The sequence below is a fragment of the Varroa jacobsoni genome, unplaced genomic scaffold, assembly GCF_002532875.2.
Source record: "Varroa jacobsoni isolate VJ856 unplaced genomic scaffold, vjacob_1.0 scaffold_1350, whole genome shotgun sequence".
Classification (NCBI taxonomy): domain Eukaryota; kingdom Metazoa; phylum Arthropoda; class Arachnida; order Mesostigmata; family Varroidae; genus Varroa; species Varroa jacobsoni.
Genome location: NW_019214252.1, coordinates 33,143 through 49,098, shown reverse-complemented (window position 1 = coordinate 49,098; position 15,956 = coordinate 33,143). Strand labels below are relative to the sequence as shown.

Below are 15,956 nucleotides of genomic sequence, written 5' to 3'. Positions count from 1 at the left end.
CCTAAATGTCGTCTATCTAAAATCCAGAATAGTGTCGAATTATTTTGGCATAATGGGATGATTTCTTCGATTTGACTTCATTCAAAGGACCTATTGGCGGGCACGGCCCCAATCAGGTTTCAGATGTGCTACCCTTAGCAACAACGCGATATGACTTAAGCGGAGAACCTAATTATGTGTAGACGCTACTCATTGTATTCAATGCGCATAAAGTGCAATAGTTATGACGTGCGGTGACAATTTGTAAACATTGTAATAAATTATTACGCTAGGTATTTTGCGACCCCTTGCTGTTCAGCGACTTTACTCCGAGGTGTGGATGTTTGTCCTACCTAGATAAATATACACAATAAAAAATAATAGTGGGAAAAATTATTTTAAAGTTAGTAATCAGCATAAAGTGAGCCTCGATAAACTTCCTATCTTCTATCATCAGGCTGCCATCCTGCAAAAACAGATGGAAATCTTTTTTTTATATAGATTTTACAGCACAGTAGTAACTGATATTATTTAATCATATAGGTGATGATCATATAGGTCCATATAAGTACACCTCTTTCGCAAGGTGTAGAAGCTTGTGCCCAGTTCGTCGTACACTAACATAAATGCAATGTCAAATACATTTTCCGATAAAAACTTGAAAAAACATTGTTTTTCATCATCACTGCAAACAGTATGCTACTCATTGGGTTGTATGCTAGCATGACCGTCGCATCATTTGTGACAGATAGCTGTCAAATAAACAATGGATATATTGGCCAATCCAATAGAATCCGTCCCTCGAACACAGTCAGCCACAAGGGCAAAAATCCTACAGCGGAAATAATGTAACGCAATGTAGCAGTATTGCTTTCATGCGTTATGTACGCAAATCGCTGGCACGCACGCACGCACGCACGCACGCACGCACGAACTGATCAAAGTGACACGACCCTGAATAACTTAAGATACACTCCAGTATTTCCTCCCTGTTTTCAATGTTGATTGCAAAATCGGATCACGTTCGTTTCGCGTAGTCAGGCTCGAAGTAATGGGTGCACGAGATCCAATGAAGTTTGATGACGGTCACGCGTCTGTAGCACAATCGATTCCCATACTAACCCGACTTGAGCAGCTACAGTGCCACCAATCACGACAAGTTATATATTCATGTTCTTATAACTTTTGACTTTTTGTTATTACTGATGATAACCGTGAGACTTCAGCCGAGCGAAGAATGATGCCAGCTATTGTTGTCACTCGTTTCTACGGAGAGAGGATTACGTGCCGTAATGTTGGATCGCGATGTGTTTTTACGTAGTCGTTTCCAGTGAAACTGAAATTGGTTATCGATATCAGTTCTGCCACACCATCGATTTATCTGTGCGTTTTCTATCAACGGTACTAAATGAACGTTATTTACAAGATTATAGACAGGAAGATCGTATGATCATCAGATGCGGCGTCAGGATTATGATACATCCGCCGCTTAGCTAGCGTTAACTAAAATATATAATAGCTAACGAAAACGTTTTCGGTTTACTGTTACCACATTAGGGGTTTTATAAAATGGCGCAATTTCAACTGGTAGACAATTGGCGAACGCAAAAACCCCTTTCGTATGCACACGATTAACGCATATTTACGGGTTGGCTCGACCGACAGTTACAACACTCGAAGACTGATGGATTCGGCATTCATCCGACGTTCACACTACAATGTATTTTTCTTAATTTTTTTTCTAAAATTTTACTTGAGTACTAATCTACTGATGATGCCTATAGTACGACACGAAGGTGGTGATGGCCGTTAAAATATGCATACGTGGCTGGCCGGCCAATTCAAGTTGTCATGAAAAACTTTCTCAATTTTACGCCGTTATATCATCGAGCTTTCAGTATCATTCAAAAAGTGAACTTAATAATTATGTGTAATTACGAATATAGACGACGTAGATTTCCGTGTCAAACCTGATTGGATCTATCGCGTGCGGCTGCGAACAAAATAATGACTAAGGATTGACGTATCTCAGACAGATGTGGTCGAGTTTACCGACTGGTTGTAAGCGACGCTGAGGATCAGTTGTAACTTTGACAGGAGGATAGTTTCGAGTAGCCGCTTCAAAAATAGTGGATAGACCTTGAGCAGGACATCTGTATAGGGGATATGCTATTTATTAGGAACTAATATATTTTTTGTTATATGCTCTAACTGTCAATTTTTTTTATCAACTTAATTGCAAGCTGAAGAAACAATTGCAAGGAACAAATACACTCATTACAATAACGCCCGAAATACAGTATTACCTTTAACGGTACAATAAAAAGCTCTTAAAGCAGCTGCGATCAGTACTAGCCCGTCCACACAAACGTAAGTACCGTACAGTAGATCAAAACAATTGAATAGTGGTTGCCACTGGATAGCACAAAAGGCCGATCTTAACCGTACAAAGGACTACTAGCAGATTGTTGCTTATGGCCCTTTTTCGGAACATACATTGTCCTCCATCGTGCCGTTGACCTGGCTTTACTAAAATAGTCAAGATATATAAATAGATGGACCTTTGGATGACAAAATGTCACTTCCTAGGAAGACGGAAATAGAATGGACTGAGTCTTTGATCAATGCAGCGATCATTACATTATCGGACATCGGATCGATCGGAAGGCGAAACCGTGGGAGGTATTATAAGTCATACGCATCTTTATTAACAACTGAATAACGGGACTCGCCGTTCTTCAACATGGATGGATTAACATCGCTACTCTGATGAATAATCGTTAGTCCTGCAGATGGAAGAAAGTTTCCGTAGGCCAGCTACACAGCGTTTTGTCGCTTCCTACAGCCAATAGTTTGACCCATGCGAAGTGTTCTTCTTTCTGATATAACACTTTTCCGCACTACACAATGATTCGAAAGATAACTGCGTCCACCTGGAACCCGTAATTTTACTAGGTGGTTTCCCTATATCGACGAAAGAGGCGAAGCTGATAAGGGGAGGATGAGGTCAGATTAACATTTGTCAATTCCCTTTACCTCTAAGACGGTTTCAGGCATCCAGTTAAATATCCATAAATTGATTCTTAGTTCCTGGCTAGTTGCGGAGGTGTGCAGACTGTCGCACCTCCATAACTACCCAGGAATCAATTGCTCTGCTAATTTTGCTTGATATTATATTTACTAAGTAGATATTCTACGTTCGATCAACCTCACTTGAACTCTGCTACGTACACGGATACAAAATATAAACGCGTCTAGGGATGTGATGTAGGGGGTAATGTACTATTTCTCATTTGAGCGTTTATTGAGTATGTACAGCTCGTTTGGCCTATATTCTTTCCATATTTCAGGGATGTCATCAACAGCCACATTCTATGAAAGCTCGGCAGTTAAACTGATTTCTTTTGTCTCCTTTTATCGAAATCTTGCGCCATCGTCGCCTGGCCAAATTCGATGGACCATTATCGTTCCGTTGCCGAACTATAAAGATTAAACACTACATTGTTGACTGAAGCCAGGGCATAGGCTGAATAATCTTTCTGTCTCTTATTACGCCTTGGGTGCCCTATCACGCTAGTCGTTTCTACTATTAGAAATGCGTCTCGTTCATTTTATTCTACTGCGTCCGTCTCGTATACGCACGACTAATGTCGAACAGACCTAGACGTGCAAGGAAACCTAAAAAATGAGACATTAACTATTAATGAGGCATTCTATGATACTTCGATGATTTGGATTTCAGTTACTGGTAATTTTTCGAATAAAGAGAATCACGATAGATCACGATAGAAAGACAACGAGCAACCGCGATAGGTCTCCGGTTCGAACTCTAGATAGATGCGAGCCGTAAGACTAAAGAATATAACAATTATAACCGATTCTATGGACAGTTTATTGCTCGCTGTTTCTAAATATATGATATTTGTCTGGAGAGAAATATCTTTGTTTTGATTCTAGCTCCGCTATGTTTGTCGGTCCAGTTTGAATATAGGCGTTTTCTCACCTGTCCTAATAGGCTTTTGTAGACGGCTCGTCCTCTTTCTAGTAGTCCACTTCTTGCTTCTGCCGAAACATCTACAATATATAAACAATACAACCAAAAGACAATGGGCAGCTCAGGCTAGACGGAGGTACGGGCAAAGGTCTCTGGCCGTGAATCTAACGTTTGAGCAATAATGTGGCCATCTTAAGTCAACATTATTGCCGTCATCATTAAAGCTGTAACTTTGCGGAAGGCGATGAAACGACAAAATAAATTTAAACGATTTCCCGCTTATTTCCAAATCTTTTAGGCTGCACTACAATAACCGACCTCTTCAGCGGCATTTGCGTATGGATCCTTCGTAGGAAGTTGCTCCAATTTCTCAACGTTGGTACTATTGGTGAACCTATAACAATAATGACAGTGGTCACAGCGCAACCTAAACAAGGTTTCATTCGTGACTTGAACTAATGAAGGATTAAAAATCTGCGGGGCTAGAAATGTCAGTACGTGTCAGGCTGAACAGTCTCGGTGAGGTGTTTGACACAGAAACGCTATACCTTCAATCGGAATACACAGTGTGTTCGATGTCTCTGCATTTCTTCATTATACCATTGGGCATGTGTTGTACAACGAAAGTCGGGCAAAAATGCACGAGCCTAATTTCGATACGTGGATCTTCGTTTGGCTGGCGAAACCAAAACGACGATCTACATATGCACCAGAATTCGAATCGGAGCAACCAAGGACCATGTCGTAGTTACTCAACTATACTAACGTCTACCGGTGTTTCTTAGTAAGAAGTTATGCTTCACTGAGTGACAAAGATCGATGCAAAAAGGAACGATAAGGAGCTGTCCGCGCTTAGATTGCATTAAACTGAATCTTTTCCTATAAATTGCAATGTAGCATGCTTCGGCAAAATCGGACGAGGTAATAACGGTATGCCTTTATTCAGATTATGCGATTTCCGATACGACTAACGGCTACGGTTGCTTATGCGCACACAGATCATTTGTGGACAGTGACAACAGCACTAGATGTTGGAGCAGAAAGAATGATGAAGCTTTTGTACAAATAGTAGCCGAACTGTCCATCTTCATCACACGCCATTTCTTACCACCTCTCGCTTGACTTTTAGCAGACAATGCCCGATCGACCCGCTGTTATCTATTGGCAACATCGCCAGGCGTCAGGAAGGGTTCAATAGATTTTTTTGCTTGACAATTGTTTTCGATTGTATCGTTGTCTAACGCTACTGCCGAACGCGGTAATGGCAGCGTGTCAAGTCAAACAATGTTCGCAGAGAATGAGACAAATCAGTTGGGATTTGTTAGGGAAAATTGCTTGTTGCTTTTTGGCATTTCTCGAAACATACGCGTTCTACTTCACACAGTCAGTATGTTGAATGAAGCTGCCATGGTGCACCACGACTTTGATATTATCGTTATGTAGACGTTCCACCTGAAATTTTTGTCCAACCCGACAGAATCATGAATGAATTTACAGGATTCTTAGAGTGTACGTTTTCAAAAAAACGTGGAAAAACTGCAAAAATAAGGGCTCAGCCTATAGAACTAATAATAATAATGTAATAACATTATGTTATTAGAAAACGAGCAGCTTTTGCATAATCGGACAGGCAACCCAATCTGGTTCAACATCTCCAGCACGTGTGTGTGTGGTGCTCGTCCTACTTTTTGGGTCCTACGGCAAAAATCGTCGCTACGTGACACAATCTACAGCGAAATTGTGGGGCACTGTACAGGTTTAAGAATTAGATTTAACACGAACAATACAGTTTCATGAATGGTGTCACCGTTCAATGGGTTTTTGCTGCAGTTCGACCAGCCAGTGAAGAAAGTAAATCGGCTCGAGCTAATCATTGTGAGACTGTCACACTTCTACCCATGGGGTAGAACTATGAATCGTGTTCGCACGATCGATCCCGTCTGGCAAGGCAATACTGTAGCGCTACTTCAATGGACATGTAGCCATTTCCAGCTCTGTTTTTTGCTTGACTGCTACTTCAAGTGGGGGAAGTCGTGCATTACGATACGAGCGGACGAGAGAACACACGCCGTCGAGTGCGGTTTTAAGTACAGTTGAATGTGGAATTAGTGACGTTCCGCTTAGCGGGAACAATGATAGCTTCAAGATAATGGTACGATTTTGTTTTTTTTTTTTGGAACGAAATCAACATTGTGAGCAGATAGACCTTTTTAAATATACAGTCCCTGATCGATACATGAAACGTTATTATTTCGTATTTATCGCATATATTGGGTTATTGAACGTTTTATCACGCCAATGAATATAACAAGCGTTCATTTCGATTGCACAGATGTTTCTCAGTCAAAACATGAAATGTGATGGACGTTAAGATGTCTATCGAAGCTGCTTACAACACTCTTTGAAATAATTTTCCAAATATACTAAGATACTAAATATCGTGGTCCATTATCAATACCCGATTATATCACTCTCTACGATCTAACTTATATATATATATATATAGCATAAAATTCATCTCACTGAAATACACAGTCACCTGAATCCTTCTGCGCGCGACGCCTTCCCAAGCCTCACTTCCCTAATCGCTTTACACTTTGTTTGAAGCGACAGGGCATATTCTAAACAAATTTGCACGTACAAAATCAGTGCGGGCCACCTATACGAGGTGACAGAAAATCTACAAGTGTTGGTGTTAGCTGTGGCGGAAAGCGCCTTAGCAAAATGTCGAAAGTCGACGACAGACAAGGCTATTTATAAGCGTAAGCTTTTACCGTTGTCGACAGGGAGTCATAGAACGTCAGCAAAAGATATCACTCTATCCTCACACGATGTCAACGGGGAACAGTCGTAAGCAGCAGCTGACAGGCCGTAGGGATTTGGCGCACACGAGTCTGAATTCCAGCCTTAAGCGGTGCAGTCAAAGCGTTCCGTCAGACCCAGTGCGGGTTCTGAGCGGCAGCAATTTGACGCAAGCTACCATTTCTCTCGACACAAATACAGGTCTGTACATTTGCGTTCGGGGACAGTGTACGAGTACTAGCTACCCAATAGTTTATTTGGGGATCCATCGTACATATCGTGTGTCCTTCCTCCAGTAACAGTGAACCTGTGTAATTATTATTACAGGTTTTTATTATCGTGTCTATTATTATGTATTTCTAAGGAGAACCCGCATGCTGTCTTGGCACAGTTGTCTGCTGCTGCTGCTGCTGCTGCTGAGACAAGCGAATTCTTGTACATCATTGTATAAGCAGCTTATTGAATCGTTACGTTACTTTAATTTCAGTTGAAAATGGCGGTGAATGGATAAGCTTTTTTTTATACTCTTTTAGCTGAACTCGGCCAATTATGTGACAAAATCAAAACAGATATCAGAAAAACACTCGCGTCGAAACGTTTTTTCCATCCAACTTCTTTCGTTTCAACGTTGTATCTAGCTGTTCACTAGCACCCGAACTGTTCATCCGTAGCATTATCGCCGGTTCGACGGGCGGTTCAGCGTTGTTAAATCCTTGTCTAGTCTTGCGTCCGAGTGTCGCGCTCTTAACGCGTCGCTTGCCCTAAAGTGAATTCGGCGGAACTTATCTAGAGCTGACTTTCGGAGCTAACGAAAAAACCGCGGCAGATAGATAACTCGATATTGCCTATTGTTTGCAGGACAGGCGAGAGTTCAGCTTATCTTATAGTAGTGGTATTAATATAGCATTAGTAGCGTTATCTCAAAAGTGCTACTTTTTTTTTTTATTTTCCGCCTTCCATTTTCCTTTCAGTTCTATATATAGCCAAATTATGTATTATATACGGATAGAAAAGTTACGAAAGTCTTACAATTTGCCTGAATTTTTTGCCGTATAGGGCAATTTTGTCTTAGCTGTTAATCTTTAAATGGATCGATGAGTTTCCTATAATAGCCCTAGAGAAAACAATGCTGAAGATACTTGAAGTGGGCATTCGTTGGGCTACTTGAAAGAAAACGAAAATTCAATACGACCGATTCCACAAACTTCGTAGATACCCGGCAAATGCTCTCCTCCTGCCACAAAACGTCATAGCCATCACACTCATCATCGGCCCCGTTATTTTTATGAGAGGTCGAACCAGAGAATAAAAAAAGCCCCACAGATACGAATCACATATCAGGGGGTCACGATTCGTTTTTCGCCTTCCATCTTTTTCCTTTTTTTGCCATTTACTCATCCGGAGCAGACTTTCGTCGGCTTCGTTTGAATGACGAGCCATGACTAGCAGTCGAATCCGAAAATTTCCACTCATCTGGAGCCATCTCCTCGTCCTTGTTTTAAAAGGCGACACGACAGGTTTCGGTGCCTACTCGACGATTTCCTCATGATCACCACCACAAACGAACAAATACCTTTGGGTAGATTGCGGAAATTTAAATAAATGAACGAATGGTAATCGAGACTTAAGCTAGGTTCTGAACTTTGCATTTTTTTGCTCTTATTCGACTAACAAAGTAAAACCAAAACAAGGGTTACCTATTTAATTGTTCTAGCCAGAAGCAGACATTGGTACCAGCTAAGTATAATTAGCAATGCCAATTAACAACCGACTGTCCATTATTACATGATTATCGAAGGAAATGATGGGAAAAGATTTTTAGTTGAATTAAGTTAGTTAGTTAGTTAATTAGTTAGCTAGTTCTTACAGTAACCCCTAACCTTAAATAACACGATAATCACTGTTGACATTTCCCCACGACATCTAGGTTCCAAACGGCCTTCAGTGCAAATAATTTAATATAAACATTGTGTCTATATATATATCGTACGCGTATACGTTTCATTTACGGTCCTCATGAAATATCCTAATCTAAAAGGCTTTTGGAACATCAGCCATGTAGGGGTATCTTTAGTTAATAAGACGCATCGGCACCAAGCGCCCATACGATCAGCAATACGATAACAGTTGATTCAATGCGATAAAAATACATCTTTTATATACGCGCAAGTTAATCATAGGCATTATGATGTTTCTTTGCAACATCTATTGTCGAATGGCCAGCCAGGTAATTTTGGGCTTTTGGTTTTGTTGGCTTGCTGAAAACCCCCTCCTTTAAATGCGGGAAGACATGCACACAACTCGTCACCGACTCGAACAACAGTCTTCTTGTTACTATTTAATAAACTTTACCCATTTTGCTATTTTATGACCGTACCTTAATGGGGCTATCGTGCCCGGAAAAGAGGTTTTTTCACAAGTGATCTTTTTTACGCATAGCAACAGTAATAACCGGTCGGTCATGTAGACCCCAGCAACGACATCTTCTGTACAAAAAAGTTTCACGAGCGCTTAAGAAATCGCTTGATTTTATCGGCCATGTCGATTGCCGGTGGAATAACACGCAACAACGACTAATGGCTTAAGGCGTTTCAAGGCCCAGCAAAAAGGATGGCTTCGCTGGCGTAATAAACGCAAATTAGTATTTAAATAATATCAAACCATCCCAATATATAGGTGTGTAAGCAGTGAACGATGTAAAGGTATTGTATTTTATGTTACAATTTTGTTCGAGTAAGAAACTTAATTTTACGATGCTCTACATTGCAATGGCGATGGACTAATCCTGTAAGAAATAATTAGCAATGGTAATAAGGATGGATTTCGTGTATTCTGTTTGCTCACAAGCTAGATACCGGCTAAATAACCCAGAAATGAAAACATTATTCCAGATATGATATTTCATTAATCATGGTTCATATAGACAGGTCATCAAATTTCGTAATTAAAGAAAGCTAATCCCAACTAGGTATTAAAAAGAAAAAAAAGGGTATACCTAATAAGACGGCGGTCAGTGTTGGCAGTCGAGAATAAGAAGGTCTTCAACCTCTACTGGCTCACCACGTATCTATATTTATATGGAGGGGCATACATTCATATACGGGGTAGTCCTTCAGCAAATGTGGAAAATAAAGATGCACCAAAAACAAGGTTTAGATAGCATTGTGCACCACTAAGCAGTAATAACCAGTCCAATCGAATCTTTACGAACCGACTGAATCAAACAGGCCGTCGTTCTAACGACGTGGATGGTGGTTCAGGGAAGTGTTAGGGCTAATCTACGCTTTTCCCAGAAACATGGTCCCCTGGCCTTCTGGCTGATGATGCCTAGTCGAGCGTTACGTTGCACTTTCTAATATTGACCCATTTATTGCTCTCCACAATTCAGCTGCGCGAAACATATAGAAATCGTACGAAGAAAAACTCATGTAAACTTCCCTATTTGATATTTATCATTAAATAGATTCGACTAGACCCAGCGGTTTGGCTTCGTCTTAAGTTTTTCGGTGAAACCTGTGTATGCGACATAGCGACAGTTCCGAGTAACTCGGTTCGCCTTATAGGCCACAATACCTATCCTACGTAACAACAATGTAAAATGAAAAATCGGTCCGTTTGAATATCTGCCTACGCTTACGTTATGTTTCCCGAGTACATTATGTTTCTACTATATTTAATTCGGAGCGAGTTGTGGTCGCCGACATGATTTACAGAATGAAATCTGTTTCGATACTGAGAAGTGTCCATTGAAATAAGATTCTTTTGAAATAATGATTTGATTTCAAGTACTAAAATTCGACAGGACATTTTGTATATCTTGTCAGAGAGGAAGTTTACGTAAACATAGGGCCACCTTGACCAAAGAATAGTTCTTATAAAAAATGAGCTGCCATGGAGTGGTAATTTGTATGTGTTAGTAAAAAGCTAGACAGCCTTGAATTTGATTTGGTTACAAACATATTCAATGTAGATCGCTACCAAAGCCGATCCTGTTATCATATGTGTATTTATCCGTTCTGTTGACGCGAAGCAGACCGATAGGGAACGTCAGCTGACTCCTAAATGTTTACTTTTATCGTATTTTCGAGGGATGCGACGCTCACACCACGCGCGAATATCTACGATTATGGGGACACGTTTTGGGGAAGAGGTCTAATTGTGATAGTTCGTATGACTAACCCACTCCAGTATAGTTCTATATTTCACCTACATATTCTAATCTTCCCACATGAGCATCATACTTGTTGCTATGTGGTTCTATCTGCTCGTTCGCGAGAAACTAAACTAATCGTACATTTAATTTCTATAGGCTTGTATTCAACTGCAACTGTATTTAGAATATAGTAAAAGTTTACACGTTTAATACAACTATACGTCCTGCATGGCCTACCCTTAAGAAAAAAAAAACAACAGCATTGTGCCATCGACAACTTTTTACCAACTGTTTCTCTATAAAACTGTATGGACTTGGTAGAGGTAATTATACAGGGTATTATATAGAGTATTATATAGAGGTATATAGAATTATATAGAGGTAATTAATAGATAGCTTAATATTTGAGGTAGCCAGCATCAACTATACTTTACGTTGTCAAGTGCGTGGATGACAACCAATATATTTCTATTTGTTTCAATTTGTAATTTGCCGTTCCGATGGTGTCCTAGAAAATTATACATGTCACACATGTCAGTTTCAGGTTAGCACATGAGCCTATTTGACGTTTACTCAATTCTAGTATTTAGAAACTCAGCTATTAAAATTAGTGTGAATAATTTCTAAGTCGAAGTTGAAGAATCGTCCATTCATCTAAGTTGAAATTAGAATTTTACCAAATGTTCGCGAGTGCTTTCGTTTTTTTACTTACTCAAGTTCTCTTCTGACTAGTCCCAACAAAACTACGACGGTTCTAAAACGATGGAAAAACGGGATGCCAGCGCTTAAAGTTGAATTACTACGCGCTTGTGAAGAAGCATAATCTGCTGAAATATAAGTTGTAACGCATTTGTATTATATATATATATATACGTATTTTCTCTATTTCTGGCCGCTCTACAAGCTATGTGGTTCTGCCGTTTCAATAAGTTCGACGAAACGTAGACAGAATTATAGGTTCCGATAAGTGCGCTTATTTATTGCTTTGTATTCTGTTTCTTGGTAAAAGCTATCTTCTCCTTTTCCAACTTCCTCTTTGGTTCGAAGGACTGATTTCAGCAGCTAACGTAAAGACAAGGCACAGACACCGTAGACTAATATATACATTGGCCTGAAACTGAATGACAGAATTAAGCTAAACAACAGGCGTTAAAAGTCGCAACCCGACAATCTTTGGAGCGTCTGTGTGAATCTGTGTGTGGTGTACTATATGACCGAACACGACATTCTGACAACAATACAGTCTACCATGATCGTTAGAAATAGAGAAACCCTTTTGTACTCCTACTTAGTATCACAGTCTTCGATATCATAGTTAATGGTAATATATATTACCCTCAGGTACGACGCGATCAGTGTAAAAAGTTCCAATGAGTTTTTTTGATCGTATCATGCATGGATTTGTGTTGTTCTCGCTGACGCATTAGTTCTGGCGGAACAAAGGCATTATTATTAAACATAACTACCAACACAGGCTACATAGATGTTTGCATCTGTATCGAAATTGGCCCGTGTCAATATCCGTGTCACGCTTTTTTTTTTAAATGCCATAGTTCTCGTACGGTGCTATAAAGCTACTGAACCAATGGAAATATCGCAATAGGAACACATTGTATAAATATTGTTGTGCTTTAAAGATTTTCCTATAGCCTATACCATAGATAACGCTATTGAGCTAACAAAAGGTGTTCAAACGTTTCGATCGTTACTTCCGGAGCTACTGCGCTACGGTTAAGTATACTTTCAGCCAGTCGATGGTCCCTTGCAGCACGAGACACCTTTCTACGCTCGGCTCACCACACCTCCTGTCACCCCCCGAAGTTCAATAGCAAGTGGTGATGCAATTGGCCTGTTCGTTAGCGGATTCTCAGCTGGGTCTCATCTCGCTGATGCAGTTGGCGGTGCAGTTGGGTCAACAAATAAACGGACTGAAGAGCTACCCATTGTGATCACATATTTATGCCGTATAGTAGACGGGTAGTAGTTTTCAAAGGAACTTAGCACATGAACTGCTGTTTCGCGCCATTACAGACCATCGAACCGAAATCGAGCAGTAGCGAAGCAGAAGAAACTTGACAACAAAATATTAGTTGTTGTATATATATATATATATATATATACTTTTTACTGCATTAGCGAATGAATAGGTTAGTGAAAATTGAGGTCCGCTTGTCACTTTGTAGGAAGTACCGTAATATCTACGATTAGCTATGGCTTCTATTATGCTCGTATGCAGACAACAAGTGTACCCAAGGTGTCCTTTATTTGTAGGTTGTTTAAGAACATTTGGATGCATGGATTTCGCCTCTGACTCGGCGACTACGATCAGCATCCTCTAAATAGTATCGCTTACGTATTTACGTTATGTTACGTACAACGTAATCTCTGTTGTATCTTGGTTAAAATGGAATTCACTACAGCGGTACAAGCCCTGAAGGTTTCGTAAAGCCATAAATTTAAAGAAACTAACTGAGACGGGCACCTTTAGGATTTTCATGCTAGTGAAGAATCACGCGGTCTTGTGCAGTCGGCGTCAAATAAGTTAGAAGGTCAAATACTGCGCATAAAAAAAGTCCTCTGCCAAACCACTAAAGAGCGACGAATTTTGAATTGTTTACGTTACACAAGGCAAGCTCTAGTTCTGCATACCACGACTCCAACGAAATCTATTTACTCTTTCCTAGACATCCGTCATGAAGACAAGGACAAGGTGCCTGTTTAGATAAAGGCTATCTGGCCACGCTTAGTTACAGTATGTCAAAAGGTGTCGTCATAGGCGACAGTTACTGTTTTAAATTAAAGAAACCATATAGCAATACGCGATCAGTGTTTTGCAAGGCGAAACCAATTTCCCGATTTCGCTTACGATCTCGATCGAAGGACACCATTAAGTCGAGAGGCAGGTCCTTACGATGACGCAACCCTATATACATAAGAACATTGTACTGAGCATACAACGGATATGGTTAACATCTGTACCCGACCATAGATAGCTACACGTTTGCTCTAGAGCCGTCTGCAGCCCATCCTCGTTATCGAGATTATCACCATTAGCAACGCAAATACGAACAGAATTCACATGGTCGATTCTACTTCCGCTTCAGACTCGGGCGAATCAACACATTTTACACGTTTATTATAATGTAGGACATAAAATAACGTAAGACATAAAATGACGGTATCGAAAGCAGCATAGAAACGAACGAGCCCTGTGTCTGCGTTTTTCACGTAAAATATTGGTCAAATTTTCTGTAAATTAACAGAGAAAACATAGCGATGACGACGAATGATGAACATTGCCGTACTTACAACAATAGTTTGAAGCACAGGAAAGTTATCGCCATAAAAAGGTCCGTATAATCTCGAGAATCAACGATATATAAATAGGTATTACAAAATCTACGTAAATTATATAGAAAAAAATTGCATTTCTACTACCGCCACCGTCTATAATAATACGATCTCACATTTACGGAAGCATTCTTCGGATATAACTAGATAGAGGTTGCAGCTTAGTCCTATGGTTTCTGTAAAATCTAGCCAGCTAACTTAGCATTCAGCTTGGCTCAGCTCAGAAGCAATTTAGGGATAAACATGGCGATATCTTGATAGACAACATCCGGTACGACGTATACACACGGCCCTTTATCCACTATGATAGTTCGATTGCAACGACAACGTTCGGATATTTTGACTTCACTTTCGATTTGAAGAGGAAAAACAGCATCGGCAATTGTCGATAACTGTCCTTGAAGGTAACGAACTTCAAGGAATAGAAGATTGTGGACGCGATATGGGCGATAGATTTGCTAACATTCATCTACGCTTCTATCTTCTAAAAATCTTCTATGCAAGAAAAAAAAAACGCAAGATTTAATAAAAATGGCTCAAGCAAGTGATTCATTGTACGAATCGCATAATTCGATAGCAGTTCAAAAAACTTTTTTCTGTTCTACTTTTACGTTTTTCACAGGAATCTGTTAACCATCACCGTGCGGGACGTTCACCATGGTCTTTTGTAATTAACTCAACGTTAAATTGGTGGTTACACACGCTATTCTTATATATGATGATGTAGCAATACGACAATTTGTACGCCGTCAACTATGTTAATTGTTAACGAATAACGACAAATTTGGCCAAGTCATATTTAGATAGTTTGAAACGGATGCAGGTTCCTGTTAAGATCGGATTAGAAACAGGACAACCGGATTGTGCCTGCGTTGATATCTAGCCAGCGAATATGCGTAGACAATATTTTAGGCCCATTAATAGCTACTACGTGCGACCGTTTCAAGTGACACGAGCAGGCGTAGCCCCTCCCCCTTCCCCATTCTATTTTACCCGTTTAAACCGTGTTAGGCGAAAAATAGGCGCTCTGATGCACCGATGTCCGGTAACACCCCATCGAACTATGAAATTAAAAAGTTTATCGAAAACGCAATCTCTCTTCGGTGATACCTATTCCATTAAAGCGCATTTAAAAATACACCAACTGTTAGTTTTTTCTTACAAAGATTTAGCTAAATGTAGGTACAGCTTTAACACTGTGTGATCGACCCCAATAATATAGGATGTGTTTTCACCTACTATACCAAGGTTAAAAGCCCAAGTCCTGCTATGTACTCACTTTCAGTATGGCGTCGGTGAGATTAGTGTAAGAGCGTAATACCAGCACAGTAGCGAATGATGAGTTTGATGACCGATAAAGTCTTTGATACCTCACTTTCTGCTTATTTAGCGCGTTTTTGCGGTTCTTCTGTAATGAATCAGATTGTTGCTTACCGTTCAACAAATGACTAGGAACGAGAATGCTAGACCAGTTACTGAAGTCACGCTTGTGAACTGGATGAAAGGAGGAAGGTTTTCCTCTGTCTGGATCATTTTTGACCGATTGTCGCCGGCTTGCTGTCTTCGTGGCTCTACTTATCCGAGCGAAACACGACCCATTTTTAATAATGATTTCATTAATTGACCGCTACCCGAGATAATCCATTTACTTAGCTGGACACACACACACACAGACAG

General features: G+C 40.1%; 1 protein-coding gene across 9 annotated transcripts in view; it reads right to left on the bottom strand.

Moving 5' to 3' along the window:
• Nucleotides 1-3,242: 3,242 nt before the first annotated feature.
• Nucleotides 3,243-15,956, bottom strand: part of LOC111269066 (uncharacterized) — a 22,216-nt gene continuing 9,502 nt past the window's right edge. For 3 of the 9 annotated variants that reach the window (XM_086971951.1, XM_086971952.1, XM_086971947.1), the window contains 2 exons: nucleotides 15,714-15,850; nucleotides 6,132-14,177 (listed from right to left, as the gene is read on the bottom strand). Coding sequence is in view for 1 of the 9 variants with exons in the window: in XM_086971954.1 (XP_086828080.1) it covers nucleotides 5,409-5,425 (17 nt within the window). In the remaining 8 variants the exon portion in view is untranslated. Of the gene's footprint in view, nucleotides 3,658-3,982; nucleotides 5,426-6,131; nucleotides 14,178-15,558; nucleotides 15,688-15,713; nucleotides 15,851-15,956 lie in introns of those variants that run through there. The other 6 variants (XM_086971944.1, XM_086971953.1, XM_086971949.1 and 3 more) reach the window with 5 other exon arrangements.